The sequence below is a fragment of the Scleropages formosus genome, chromosome 20 (genome assembly GCF_900964775.1).
Source record: "Scleropages formosus chromosome 20, fSclFor1.1, whole genome shotgun sequence".
Lineage (NCBI taxonomy): Eukaryota > Metazoa > Chordata > Actinopteri > Osteoglossiformes > Osteoglossidae > Scleropages > Scleropages formosus.
The window spans coordinates 2,722,550-2,738,293 of NC_041825.1; the positions used below are offsets into that span (position 1 = coordinate 2,722,550).

The 15,744-nt window shown below is 41.0% G+C and overlaps 1 protein-coding gene across 2 annotated transcripts; it reads left to right on the top strand.

The window, feature by feature from the left end:
- The first annotated feature begins 77 nt into the window (after positions 1 to 77).
- LOC108933018 (band 3 anion exchange protein-like) lies at positions 78 to 15,368 on the top strand. 2 transcript variants are annotated; one of them, XM_018749801.1, is made up of 17 exons: positions 78 to 281; positions 1,977 to 2,157; positions 4,697 to 4,832; positions 5,663 to 5,735; positions 6,011 to 6,053; positions 6,953 to 7,137; positions 8,152 to 8,362; positions 8,463 to 8,666; positions 8,835 to 8,983; positions 9,161 to 9,355; positions 9,853 to 10,101; positions 10,820 to 10,909; positions 11,567 to 11,733; positions 12,311 to 12,552; positions 13,816 to 13,985; positions 14,905 to 15,078; positions 15,279 to 15,368. In XM_018749801.1, exons 2-17 carry the CDS (start codon positions 2,001 to 2,003, stop codon positions 15,357 to 15,359), a joined length of 2,526 nt encoding a protein of 841 aa, XP_018605317.1. In that variant the 5' UTR covers positions 78 to 281; positions 1,977 to 2,000; the 3' UTR covers positions 15,360 to 15,368. The 2 variants fall into 2 exon arrangements, with proteins under 2 accessions (XP_018605317.1, XP_018605315.1); XM_018749799.1 differs by lacking the exon at positions 15,279 to 15,368 and having other exon boundaries at positions 14,905 to 15,272.
- The last annotated feature ends 376 nt before the right edge of the window (positions 15,369 to 15,744 follow it).

Here is a 15,744-nt window from a genome sequence, read left to right on the forward strand (position 1 = left end):
GCCAGGGATAATGACACAGTCTGACCGGTCTGTGGTTATCAAGTAGTGATATTTACTATCAATATATTGTGGGTAAAATCAGGAACACACTGCCCTGAATGGTAGGGCTTGTGTGTGGTGCGTTAGTGTGTGTGTGTCTGTGTGTGTGAGAGAGTGTTCTGAGTTCTTCTGTAGGTGTGTCTTTGTGTCTCCATCTCAGGGCAAAGAGGTCAAGTGTATATAAAGTCAAGCCGCACTTTTTTGCTTTGAGGGGTCAGTTGCTTCTTGGTTAATACTTGCAGGTAAGTTTCCAATTTTCATTCCTTCATCTGAATTTAAAGAGCTTATCTTTTTCACAATTTTTGTGCGAAACTCAGCCGAAACAAAAAAATCAGGAACATTTTTAGGAAAAAAATTTAAATTTTAGGTGCATATTTTTGGAGAAAAAAAAAAAATCTGCAGGCCAGTTATAAGAATACTGTGAAAGACAAAGTTTGATAACAAGCCTGTCCAAATGCTCCTGCTGGAAGGAGATTATGTAAAATAGACTTTTTATTTTTTTAAATAGACAATTTCACCGAAGCAGTTTTGATGTAATCTTACCTGAGCAGGACTTCACTTATAATTTAGTATTGATCAGAAATATTTGTACATAATTATTTTCTAATTCTTTATTCATTTATGCTTTATTGTCTAGCAGGCTATTTTGTCTGTCAACATTTGAGTCATATTTGATTTTTCTAAGCTTTTCTAAGCTTAACAGTAAGGAACGGGGAAGAAAAATTCAACATATCTACCTTTTAGGCTGGAAAGCTGTGAAAAATGTGCTTACAGTTTGTGTTATCGAGGTTGTGATATTGACGTGCAAAGTTCTGTGTAATATGTGTACGTGGTGATAGATTTTTTTTCTGTCTTTCTTGTTTCTTAATTTTTAGCATTTCCATGGTAATAATTCAATAACCTAAATACTTTTTAAAATGTACACTGAAGAATTATTCTAAAGATTGCAATCCACTTTCAGACTTTATTCGATACCAATAAATGAATGTTTATTGATCAATGGGCTTTGTAATCAAGAATTTGTAGGAATTTCTCCAGGTGAAAAGTATTTTCCCATATTTTCCATTCATTTTTGTCCTATGTCTCCGCAATGAGTCAGGCAGGTACATTTTATTCAGGAAGCACATACAAGACTACAGACTAAATTGTGTAAAGCGTAACATTCGTTGATGCTGGTACTTTACATGAGGCAGACCTTAACCTGTTTATATCCCAGGACATGAGGTATGTTTTGAAAATACACTCTGTTGTCAGAAACAACCAAATGCAATGGTCTATTCAAAGACATTTTCACTGTTTGTTTTCCAGTTATGCTGCACGGATGGTAAAGTAATGAGGTTTTGCACATGGAATTGACTGCAGAATTGTGTTTGGAGTTCTGCTGCTCCGAACGTTGACCCCACATCCACTTTGGAGGGGACTCCTAAGTTGGCTTTTGTGTCCGAGGTGTCAGTCGGCTCTTAGACAGATGTACACTTCAGCAGTGCTGCCAACAAGTCTAGCAAGCTCATGTAAATAGTGGAATTGCACTGATTTCCTATGATTCTTGCCGACAACATGCATCGATCTTCTTCTGACCAGGACTTCTGCTCTGTGGTTTTGGCTTCCACACATGTAGAACCTGCAACCTTAGCTTGCAGCCTTCGTCTCCGTGCAGTGCACGCACTGCTTGTTTGGAGTCCAAACATGTTTCCCGAAAGCTGTGGGCACGAGCTGGATGGTGCTTCCTGTCTGCAGTTTGGCTGAAAGGAGTCCCCTTGGACGAGACCCCTCTCTACTGTTCACACTCTGAATCTGTGCGCGATTGTGGGCTTTCGTCGTGTTCAACCCCGTAACCAGGCATCTTCTGCCTTAATGCTCACGTGGCTCTACCGAAACGAACCGCAACAGTTTCGAGGCTCAAGTGTCCATCCCTGTCTGTGGTTCCTGTCCCGTAGGCATACGTGGAGCTGAAGGAACTCATGAAGGACCAGAACCAGCAGGCCTACTGGCAGGAGACAGGGCGATGGGTGGGGTATGAGGAGAACTATGACCCTGAAGTGGGAGGATGGGGTCCCTCGCACATCTCCTACCTGACCTTCAAGAGCCTGATCCATCTGCACAGGATCATGAGCACAGGTGAGACCCTGAGAATGGATTGTGTAGTTTTACCAGTAACTCATTGCAAATTAATTTCAAATACCAGCTCATTAGTTCCTTATGAATGTTTAATTCTGGGCCAGACTTCCAGACAGGTTAAGCTCAATTGTAGGGTAAAAAGAGTTCCAACAGGGCATCCTTAATGGCAGTTTAATTTTGTCCAAGGCTAGTGAGAGACAGTAAATCACAAAACGCTATATCAGAATCCAGAAAAAGCTACTGAATACAGTAGTGTAAAAGACTATTGGAAGGCTATTGACTAGTCCTTGAGGCTTCTGGGTAATTAATTAATTCCTTTTTTTGCTGAATTAATGTCAAAATAAGGATATGAAATTTCATTTTCACATTGGGAGGTATTCTTCAAATATGTACACTGATGACATGTAAATATTTTCAGCGAGATAAAGGTGTTAAATCTAATCTAATCTAAACTCTGAAAGGACAGTTTGTTCATATCAGGAGCTCAAGTGCTTGAGTAAAGAAGACTCGAGGCTGTTCCCCTAATGCATTATTATTGGTTCTTTTGACCCATTCTCTGGTGCATTTTATAGGATTGCACTGTTAAAACTGGGAAATCTCCAAGAGAGTGTACGAAGTTATTAAGACAGCGTCCCATGTTCTTACAATGGTGGATGGGGGTGGGTACAGGGAGAGACTAACATGAACCTTGTGTCGTACAAGCATTAAGACTTCAGCTGAAAATGACCGAGCCAGCATCTCAAACAGCATGTTTTTCAGGGTTTCCGTTCTTGCACTTTGATTATATCTTCAGATCACCGATCCCTTATAAAAATAAAATGAAGAGTGACACTTGACTTCTTATCTGATTTTATTAGCTTTATTATCCTTTACAAATTCGCAAATGATCCCATAGTTAACATTTATCAGTCTTTTCCATGTGATTAGTGTGAATTCAAAACAGTCAAGTAGCTTCGCCATAAACCGTAGCCTAGAATATGTCAAAATGGGGAGGAAAAACGTGTGTGTGGTTTAAAAAGTCCACAAGAAACTTAACCAATGAAATATCTGTATTATTATTATTATTATTATTATTATTATTATTATTATTATTATTATTATTATTATTATTATTATTAGAACAACATTGGTCTGCAAAGGGGGGGGTGCGGTGGCGCAGTGGGTTGGACCGGGTCCTTCTCTCTGGTGGGTCTGGAGTTCGAATCCCGCTTGGGGTGCCTTGCGGCGGACTGGCGTCCCGTCCTGGGTGTGTCCCCCTCCCCCTCCAGCCCTATGCCCTGTGTTGCTGGGTTAGGCTCCAGCTCCCCCTGACCCCGTATGGGATGGGTGGCTTCAGATGATGTGTGTGTGTGTGTGTGTGTGTGTGGTCTGCAAAGGGGGGTGCAGTGGCACAGCGGGTTTGGCTGGGTCCTGCTCTCTGGCAGGTCTGGGGTTTGAGTCCTGCTTGGGGTGCTTTGCGATGGACTGGCATCCTGTCCTGGGCGTGTCCCCTCCCCCTCCAGCCTTGCACCTTGTGTTGCCAGGTTAGGCACCGGGGTTGCCGTGACCCCGCTCGAGACAAGCAGTTTCAGTCAATGTGTGTGTGGTCTGCAAAGTTTGAGAATTAGGAATAAATGATCTAGTTCAATAGTCAGGATGGAAAACACAAAACAAGTACATAAACATACAAGCTGGTCTGTGATCGATAGCGTACTGGTGTGAACCTGACCTGTTTCTGCTGGGCATTGCATGACATGATATTTTCTCTAACCTAAACACATCAAATATTACTGCTGAATATATTTAAAAAAAAAAAAATGTAACACCATTCCTGCATGAGAAGTTGAGAATCAAAAACTAATGAAAGCTGAGAACTCATTTATAGATCTCATGTATACAGTAAACACATCAGAAGTACCTATGCATCACATTCCCTTCACGCATTTGTTTTCATAGCAGTATGTGTATATACATACATATAGTTAATATAAATACCTTTAATTTTATTTACACTCACACTACATGAGTATATATTTAAAACATCATTCCAACTCTTCAAGCTCCAAAAAGGCAGTAAAACACATACCAAACGCTACGCGTTTTTTTAATCCCAAATTCACGGAAACATTTCAGCTCCACGCAGTGGTCACAGTACTTTGAATTGGACGAAAGTGTCATGAGATTGGAAAGTAAGGTGCGTACATTGCCAAGCGGGAACATTAAAGCTGAGGATATGAAGGACATACTGAAAAGAACTGGTTCTGCCACTTGTGTTGGGGTTCCAGTTCTGCTCTTTCCTGGAGACTCACCTGCTCTCAGTCACTGAAGAATAGCAGAGGCTCATTTTTTGCCCGCTTGTGTGGCTTTGAATTTCTTCTGAAGTTCTTTCCCTGTCCATACAGCTGTCCCCCTTTGGCCTTTCTCCTGTCCTTTCGCTGTCTTCTACCCTTCCACGCTTTACTCCATTAGTCTCTGTCTCACAACTCTTCTTTACCATGCACTCCCACCCACCGACATCACCTCCACCCCTCTGCACTGTGACGCGCTTCCCCTGGGATAGGAGTAGTGCTGCTGGACCGGGAGGACCGCACCCTGGGGAACATTGCCGAGATCCTGGCAGATGAGCTCGTGAGTAAGAAGGAGATCCGCCCAAGCGACCGTGAGGGTCTGCTGAAGGCCCTGCTGCAAACTCGCAGGTAACACCGTGTGTTTGTTCTCATTAGTTTAAGCAGATTGTCTATTATTGTGTCTTGGTTGAAGATCAGACCGCATAGTTAATGCGGAATTATTGCAGAATTCCAGGTAATTCTAAAGGGTTCGCTAACTTTTTTTGCAACTGTATAGCTGCTTGTCCTACGCAGGGTCTTGGTGGTCTGCAGCTTTTGTTGGATGCAAAGGGCATGAGTCAATAGGCACCCTGGACAGGAAAATCACACACACCCCATTTACTCATGGAGCTACACACTGCCGCTAATTTCGAGTCGCAAATTTAGCTGAAAAACCCGTCTTTGTACTGTGGGGGGAAACCAGAGCACGAGAACACTGGAAAACATGCAAACTCCAGGCAGGAGGGGACTCGAATCCACGTCCAAAAGAACAGTGTAGAAGCCGTGAGGCATCAGTACACTGTGTTGCCGTGCAAGTGAATATAAAGCAAAACTGTGGATTAATATGTCAATGAAGATATTAATGCTCTAAATCAAATTATTAATATTAAGTTAATAATCAATTATTAATTAATAATAATAACACTTTTTGCCTTATGCCTGTCTTAAAGTGTTATATGTCACTGCGTGAGAAGAGCGTTCAATAAAAGTAAATTGAACTATTATTATTATTATTATTATTATTATTATTATTATTATTATTGCTATTATTAAATAATAATAATAATAATAATAATAATAATAATAATAATAATAATAATTTCTATGGTTAATAAATATTATTAATTTTAAAAAATTGTCACATTTAAGGATTAGTGTTACAGCTGGACCTCTGACATTTAAATATTAACACTTTGCAGGCAGTCCGAGCCAAAGGAGACCCAGAGCCTGGCACCTAATTTGGAGATGAAGACGTTCTCAGTCACAGAGAGGGTAGGCAGATGTGTGCATCTTCTACAATCAGTCACCAGCCTTTATGGGGACGGGTTTCATGACCGTCAAGCAAGATTACCTCAAGGATACAGAAAAATTATACTGATATAAGACAGTTGTAATCTAATCATCAGATTAGTTTCACTGTTATTGCAGCAAAAAATTCCATATGTATTTTTTTGTTCAGGGTACACATTGGTAATTAATGGATTATGGCAATGTGAGTAATGATAATGTGTAACCCACCTCCTAAACAACCTTTTCTTCTATTCCAGAGAGATGCTTCTAACACTGTAGAAGCTTCCATGGTCCTTGTAGGTAGGTGTGAAAATGTGTTATTTAGTATCACAGGGACTATAAATGCCAGCCAGACATGCACACACAGACACACATTGTCTGAACCGCTCATCCCATACAGGGTCGCGGGGAGCCGGAGCCTAACCCGGCAACACGGGGCGTAAGGTTAGAGGCAAAGGGGACACACCCAGGACAGGACACCAGTCCATCACAAGGCACCCCAAGCAGGACTTGAACCCCAGACCCAGCAGAGAGCAGGACCCAGTCCAACCCACTACACCACTGCATCTCCCATCAGCCAGCCATGGAAGCTTTCAAATACCAAAATTTCTTAAAAATATGTATGATATATGACTTATTCATTCGCTGCTGATAACCACTTGTCCTAATAGAGGGTCGTAGTGGTCCAGAGCCTATCCTGGAAGCATAGCGCACTAGGCTAGGCAGGGTACACCCAGGATGACATGCCAGTCCATTGCACGGTAGACACACACACATTCATTCATGCATTGACACGTTGTGGGAAATTTTTGAAATACCAGTCAAAATTAAACACATGCCTTTGGACCGTAGTAGGAAACCAGAGCACTTGGAAAAAAAACCCCAGGGAGAACACGTAGACTCTGCACTGACTGATCAGGGATTGAACTTGCATTCTATTGCACAGCTGAGGCACTGTGCCCTAACATTAGCATGATTACTTTGAGGATTCATTTGAATGATTTTGTATTATTTTAAAAAGCTGGCATAATAATTCTCCTTTCACCTAAAAGAGAATTTTCCCCAATCCACGGGCGACTCCTTTCATCAAGCCATAGTGAGTGATGATGAGGTGATGTCTGGTGATCGAGCCATAGAGAGCGGATGGCATCACAGCTGAGGAAGATGTTTCATAAAATATTGTTGTCTGCATCCGACAGGGGCCCTGGACTTCCTAGAGAAGCCGACTGCGGCCTTCATGAGGCTGAAAGAGGCGACAGTGCTGGAATCAGCACTCGAGGCGCCAGTGCCGGTCCGGTTTGTGTTTGTGCTGGTGGGACCCAACAGCAGCGGCATGGACTATCACGAGACGGGACGGGCTATGGCTGCGTTAATGGCTGACAGGGTGAGGGATGAGTTGGGCAAAAAATTTTGAGTGAAACTGAAGAGATGGAAGGCAAAGCACACACACACACACACACACACATTTTCAGAACCGCTCATCCCATATGGGGTCACGGGGGAACCGGAGCCTAACCCGGGAACACAGGGCGTAAGGCCAGAGGGGGAGGGAACACACCCAGGACGGGACGCCAGTCCGTCGCAAGGCACCCCAAGCGGGACTCGAACCCCAGACCCCCCGGAGAGCAGGACTGTGGTTCAACCCACTGCGCCACCGCACCCCCCTCCTGGAAGGCAAAGCATATATAGTAAAAAAGTAATGAGGCTTCATTAAGTGAAAGGATCAAGATATGAGGAGAAAGAGAGAATGAGAACAATCAACAGTCACTAGACAGCACTCTACTTTTTTATTATCATTTGTTTATTTATTAGAAGGTGGCAGGTAGCATAGCGGTAGCATATATTTATTGATTAGGGTGCAGCAGGTAACATGGTAGTAGCACATTGTTACTGATTAGGGTGCAGCAGGCAACATAGTGATTAAAGCTGCTGCCTTTGGCTCTGAAGGTTGCTGATTCAAATCCCCGTACTGCTGTAGTACCCTTGAGCAAGGTACTTACCCTAAATTGTTCCAGTAAAATGACCCAGCTGTATAAATGGGTAAATCATCGTACATAGCCTAACATTGTATTACTTTGAAGAAAAGGATCAGTTAAATGTATAAATGTAGTAGCAACATGTTTAGATTTACGTTTATAAGAAAATGACAAAAATCTGTAATATTTCAAAAATGTGATCAAGAGTCATTGTCCCACATGTCTGCTGTTAAAAATGATGCCCAGAGCATTCTTATAAGTTATATACATTAAGTGGTCATTTTTTTTTGTAGCAGAAGAAAAATTATCTCTTGGTTCAACTGTATAGTGTTTCTAGAGAGGGGATTTCAGTTACTGACAACAAAAAACATTTAGACTGGCACTGCACTTTTCTAAATCCAAGCTGTCTCTCTTTGTCTCAGGTATTTAACTTGGCAGCATTTCACGCTCAAAACAGCCAAGAGTTAATGGACGCCGTGGCAGAGTTCATGGACTGCAGTATTGTGATCCCACCAACTGAGATCCAAAGCGAATCCATGCTTAGTTCTATCATCAGCTTCCAGAAGAAGATCCTTCAGGAACGCCTCCGGCCTTCCAACCCCAGGCTCTCTTTTGACTTCAAATCCCGTAGAGGTGAGGATTCAGAGCTTTCAGAAATACACATTGCTTTGCATGCAAGAATCCACTTTCTAGTTCGTACTTGCACCTTCTGAGTTGCGTGTGACCTACTTAGCTTCAAAAGTGGACGGTTCGCCACCAGAGGACCCGCTCGCACGTACGGGACGGCCATTTGGTGGAATGATTAAGGACTTCAAGAGGCGCTATCAGCACTATGTCAGCGACATCACGGATGCCCTCAATGCTCAGGTGCTAGCTGCCATTATCTTCATATACTTTGCTGCTCTTTCTCCTGCCATCACCTTTGGAGGCCTGCTTGGTGAGTGGTGAACTGCATAGTTAATGTTTTGAGAAGGATGGCTCACTCATTTTCTTAGCATGGATAGTTGTCTATATGGTGGCATGCATGACATGGAATGATGGCTAACTTAAGCTACCAAAACCAGTGGTGAGCCTTGGATACTCAGTTGTCTTTCATCTAACCTAGCTGACAAGACGGATAATATGATGGGGGTGTCCGAGCTGTTGCTCTCCACCGCTGTCCTGGGGGTCATCTTCTGTCTCACTGCTGCCCAGCCCATTCTGGTCATTGGATTCTCTGGCCCCTTGTTAGTGTTTGAGGAAGCCTTCTTTGGGGTAAGTATCTCCCGAGGACAAGGTTCAGAAAGTCTACAGCTTTCTCCTAATTGGACTTTAAACACCTGTGCTTTATTAATAATCCTATTTTGTGAAAGCTGTAAAGAACTTTTATCATAAATGGTAAGAGAAAATCACAAACGTTACACTGATTCTGAAAAAAATCGCTCCCTTCAGTTCTGCAAGTCTCAAGGGATCGAATACATCGTGGGCCGTGTATGGGTTGGCGTGTGGCTCGTATTCATTGTGGTAGTGATGGTGGCTTTCGAGGGAAGCTTTCTTGTGAGGTTCATCTCACGCTTCACACAAGAGATCTTCTCCATCCTCATATCCCTCATCTTCATCTATGAGACCTTTGCCAAGCTCATCAAGGTACATCCCCTTCACTCGAACACATCCGTTCTCCCATCTGTCTACCACATCCTTCCTGTCTCAACATGTTCTTCTCCCTATTCCATAATCATATTTTTCTCTAACCTATGTGTCATCATTTTTTCCTTTTGTTTATATAAGGGCCTCTTCACTCCTTTATTATTCTCACTTTTATAAATAGCTATTTCTAAGAGCTATTATATGTTTGTTATAGTTAACAATTGTTCTGGAACAACAGCTCCTCAAGCAGCTTCATTCCATTAATAGCTCAACATTTGCCCTAATCTGACCTTTTTTGCAGCCCAATTCACTGTTTTTCAGTTATTGCCTTGTTTCATTGTTCAGCCTTTGTACTTCTACTTGTTATGCTCTATCTCCTCCTGTTTGTCTGGTTCAAAATAATTTTCCTCTTCCTGCAATCTGATCTCAAGTGCTTTATGCCTTAGTTAAAATCTTGTGATATTAAAATATTGTGCTTAATTCCTTCTTGACTCCAGGTTTTTAAGAAACACCCACTGGTTTTAAACTATGAACATCTTAATGTCAGTGCAGAAGATCCCTTTCATGCTGTCATCAAGCATGAGCACATGTATGACAACTCCAGCGGCAATGTCACCACCCTGACAGAACTCCAGGAGAGGGCATACCCCAACACCGCTTTGCTTTCCATGTGCCTCATGTTTGGGTGTTTCTTCATTGCATATTTCCTGAGGCAGTTCAAGAACGGACATTTCCTGCCAGGAAAGGTAAACATGTCACTGTTGAACTGGTTGGCAGGTCAAGGAGCACAAAGAATACATTTACGTTTATTCATTTAGCAGATGCTTTTATCCAAAGCAACGGACATCTCCAAGAATAATACAAAATATGTATTATGTCAACAAAGGAGAGATTTGGATGCAGACACATGATTACTGAGTACAGTCAATTTATCTCATATCTTATACCACTGTATAATCCAGCATACAGTTCTGAGTTAGAGTGGGAGGTCATTCCACCACATTGGAGCCAGAACCAAGACCCTTGGGGCTTCTGATTTTCAACCTCTTGTGTGGGACCACCAAGTGGGCAGAGCTGGAGGAGAGTTGCAGTCTGGTTGGGGTGTAGCAAGTGATTTGCTCCTGTAGATATCGAGGAGAAGATCCGCTGATGGTCTAGTAGGCTATAACCAGAGTGTTGAACTCGATGCGGGCAGTTATAGGAAGCGAATGGAGAGAGACGAGGAGGGGGCGTGTATGGGAATATGAGCGGAGTTTGGATATTTTGACAAATAGATAAAGAACACAGAAGTTTGAGAAAGAGAAAAACAAAGTGAGAAAACCAGCAAATATACCTCTACTTGCACATGTTAATACAACACTCATTCAAGAATATTCTGTGTATGTACTGTATCCCTCCTGAGTGTGTCCAGTGTTGGTGTTTATGGCCATTACGATCAAAGTGCTTTGTGTTTTCTTGCTTCAGATTCGTCGCCTGATTGGAGACTTTGGGGTCCCCATTGCCATTTTTATTATGGTTGTGGTCGACATTAATATTCAAGATACTTACACTCAGGTGAATACAAGTCGCTTTAATAAAGTTGTCTTGTAAAGCCACAATTGCCGTATAGAATTTATTGCACATACATTTAAAGATGTAAGTTAAAATGAGTACCGATATGTGCTGAAAAAAATGATTTATGCTAAAAAAATACTGGAAAATAACCATTTAATATTTTATAAAATGGTAACTCAAGTAGCCTTCTGACAAACTGCAGGGTTAAGAAGATGGCCTCTTTTTGCATTGTCACAGAAATCACAAATATCCAAATCATAAGGACACAAAATAAACAAAAGTGAATATGTGAACAACATTTACTAGATACACTGTAATGGAAATACAATATACACATATTTCTACAACTTGCTGTTATGCATTTAGGGGTCTTGTCTTCTTGGAATATCAGAACACTATGAGGAAATGGTGTTTGCACCAAAGAGCGCATTTAGTCACCTGGCTTCGTATACCTCGTTTATTATACGACCGCGCAGGGTAATCATTACACCCAACAAACCTCCGTGGTATCCCATCTTATCGCTTATGAGATATATATGATATAACATTTTAGACCATCTGAATAAGCTGGACGGACAAACCTACAGACAATCAACGTCAGGCTATGAAAGTACAGAAAAAAAAAGTCTTAACATGTGTCCTGTTTCTCCATGACAGAAACTTGTTGTGCCCAAAGGTCTTACAGTATCCAACCCTGATGCCAGGGGCTGGTTCATCAACCCAATGGGGATAAAGAAGGCTTTTCCTGTCTGGATGATGTTTGCCTGTGTGATCCCAGCCTTACTGGTCTTCATCCTCATATTCCTGGAGTCTCAGATCACCACGTGAGTGCCACAATCTGTTTATGCATAAACAAATCATCTATCCACCCATCCATAGATCCATCTATCCATTTTCAGTAATGGCTTGTGCATTTCAGGACTGTGGTGGTAGGGAGCCAATCCAGTGCAAGGCAGTCACACACACTCACACATACACACAGTAAGCTGACTTACAAAGCCAGAGGAAAGCCATGTAAACACAGGGAGAACATGAAAAATCCACACAGATTGAACTGGATTTGAACCCACATCAGATCCTACAGCCCAGGAGAGGTGGGGCACTAATGCCACCCACTGAAAAACCATACCACCCACAAATGATTTAATTGCTTACAGAGAACATGAACAACATAATCTTCTTTGACTGCATAAATCAAGTGCTTAAAAACCACATGCGTGATGTCAAGGTAAATCTTGTTCCCACAATTTAATAAATTTTCCTATTAGTCCACCCAGCTTAGAAGCTCAGCAAAAACTTTTGAGAATTATATTTGAGAATCTTGAGTACTGTATGAATAAACTGGTGCAAGACTTAGCACACGTGCTTGTTTCTTCTGGACCCATGACATGTTCCTCGCAGGCTGATTGTGAGCAAACCCGAACGGAAGATGGTAAAGGGTTCCGGGTTCCACCTGGACCTGCTGATCTTAGTTAGTATGGGGGGACTCGCTGCCATGTTCGGACTGCCCTGGCTGAGCGCTGCCACCGTGCGTTCCGTGACCCACGCTAACGCCCTGACCGTCATGAGTAAGGGACCCAAGCCGGAAATTGAGAAAGTGTTGGAACAGAGAGTGAGCGGCGCAGTCGTCGCTTTGTTGGTTGGTGAGTTCTTTTACCTTGCAATAGCTGGTATTTTCATGAACATCTTTGCTTCTTGCAGGTGTGTTGATGACTCATTGCTGAAGTTGTTCAATACATTCACCAACTAATCCCTCATGAACTGGTCCTAATTCCTCCCAGAAAACCGACAGGATATTGAAAAACTGGATAATGAAATTACTTACTCCGTTACTTTTTATTGCCGAAATTCCAGTTCATTCCAGGCCTTTTTGCAAGTTCACCCCAAAACCACTTGAAATGATGCCTGGTGGTATTTTCATCACAAGAAAATAGTAGTGCAACGCATAAAAAATTTTATTGTTTCAATTTTTATGATCTGTTCCCAGGAAACAATTTTGAAAAAATTGTATCTTTCATTCTGTTGCCTCCACGAAGCATTTTTTGAATTGTGTATGCGGTCGTCGTAGTGAACATGAGTCTGTATCTGAAAAGCTTCCTCACCTCAACATTCTACAAGTTTTTTTTCATTGTACAGTATGCTTGGATAAAGTTAAGAACAAATTTTCTTTCAATTTCACTATATTTTAAAATATGTAATTTTAAATAATTACATAAATGAAGGATTTATTACTTTATAGTTGCAGTTTTTTTCTTTTCACTGCTATTGCTGGCGTCACATTCTGGGTCTATAGGTAACGGCAAGTTATTTATGAAAATTTCATTGAGTCCCATTAAAGATCTAGTGTATATAAAATAAAAAAAAATACCTACAAATAATGATTTTAGAAAATAAACTTGTGTGTAATAGTGTGCATGGGCTGGCTTGTTTAAGATTCTTGCTTGAGACTTTCATGTCTGCAGCTATGTTTCCTTCTCTTAATGTAATGCATAAATTGTACTTTTGCTGTACATCACTTTGGACAAAAGCATCTGCTAAATTAATAAATGTAAATGTAAATGTAAGATGAAACCTGACAGCATCGGTACGCTGTTCCCACAATGCAGTGTGTCTCAGTCTCTGTCACACAGCTGCTTCACACCATTTTAAATGCACTCTCAGTTTATTACACTGGGCCAAATGCCCCAGGCCTGGTCCAGATGATACACACCACATAAATGACAATATGGATAAGTGGTATTATTATTCTCGAACCTGATACATAAAAAACTGAATGCTGGAAATCCAAATAATGAGGGATGAGTATATGAGAAGAGTGTGTCTCCTTGTCACCTTAATTTTTTTCCATTGCTCTTGATGTTACTGTTAAGGTTCCTTTACAATCCAGCTGTTTTTGCTCTTTTCAGGTCTGTCTATTCTGATGGAGCCCATTCTGAAGATGATACCCATTACAGCTTTATTTGGAATTTTTCTTTACATGGGCATCACCTCACTCAGTGGAATCCAGCTGTGGGACCGCATACTTCTGCTATTCATACCTAAAAAGTACCATCCTCAGGAGCCATATGCTACCAGGGTAAAAAAAAATTACTTATTTTCCAAGGGTATATCAGATAATTTAGTTTTTCACAACTGCTTAAAAAATGCTTCCTGAAATTATGCACCATTTTGTCAAAACCCTGAAGACAAAATGAAAAACATATACTATTATAATGGAGAATGGGGAATTGGGTGCAAAGAAAACATCTGAAAACCATTGGTTGCAATTTACTGTTTCCTACTTTAGTTTGTATTTACTTCATGAACATGTGACTGTTGAATTGCTGTAAGCTTCTTGAAAGTGATGATGTTCTCAATTATTCAACAATTTCTCTCATTCAAATAACATTGTTTACAAGGGCCATGCTAATGAGTTTCTCATTCTTGAGAAAATGCAATGTGTCAAAAACCACGGTTTGTTTTCAATTTTGCAAAAATTACAGATTTTTTTTGCCCCCCTTAGAAACAAAAAAAAATAATAATTCATCCTACAGTCCTGCATACCAAATAACAGTGCTTTTTACATGAAAAACACAAGATGAGTTGTTCTTTGTAAAGAAACTTGTGTTTAAAGTTTGGCAAAAACAGTTTAATCCAGCTGCAGTTTGTGTATAACCACTTGAATATTGCAGAAGCACAATTTGCTAGTCTTCCTAAGGATAAAGTTTCCAGAAAGCTATGATTACTGTGTTAGGAATTCTAAAAAATTGCAGTACCACAAAAAATTAAAAACATAGTAGATCACTTTATGTACCGTATCTTTCCCCTGGAGTTATAAAGCGCCAAACAGAAACCAAACTGAAGACACTTAAACCTATTTCTATTACTTTTTCCCTTTGTATATGCCGCTGTTTACAAAGGGCACAGCTCTTACACTTTGATCGAACATCCAGACACTTATGTAATGAATTGTAGTTACACACGTGATACACTGTGTCCCACTGTCGTTCTCACAGGTGAAGACCAGTAGGATGCACACGTTTACTCTGATTCAGACAGGCTGCTTGGCACTGCTCTGGATGGTGAAGTCCAGCCCCATCTCGCTAGCCCTGCCCTTTGTCCTTATCCTTACCATTCCTTTGCGCATGTTCATGACAGGCTGTCTCTTCACTGAAATGGAGATGAAATGTGTAAGTATCGGTGAAGTGCGCCACTCACTTCTTCCCTCACTCCTCATCAGACATATACTGATAGGGTTACATATAATAAAAGGCTTTGTTGATCACACCGCTTTGGCAGATATACTTTATGAACACTTGGCACACCCTTGTTTGTTCAAGTGGTTGTTCTTGCATGCAGAGACATTAAGTAAATAAGTGTTGTCTTTCAGCTGGATGCTGAAGATGCCAAGGTGACATTTGAGGAGGAGCCAGGACAGGACATGTACAATGAATCCCAGATGCCACTGTAGACACCTGGACTTCTGCCCCTTTTAAAACCCTGGGTTCCTGTCCAAGACCTAAGGAGAAACAGGATATTTTAAATATTGTTTGTTGTCTTCAATATTGTTTAGGTTGTGTAGTTAGAAATAAAAATAATTTTAAGCAATGTCATATGCATGCACAGATTTAAAAACACTCCTTCTGTATAGGTATTATGTATCCTATTTTATCATTTAAATAAATCCCCTTGTATTCTGACAGCAATATCAGTAACTCAAATATGAATGATATAATATGCTTATTTAATACAGTATTTCATAAATTTTATTTGAGCTAAACTTTTACTTTATGTAAAATTTGATTCTTTTTCACTGCAGCACACCTCTGCATCCATGGAAGTGATTTTCACTTTTT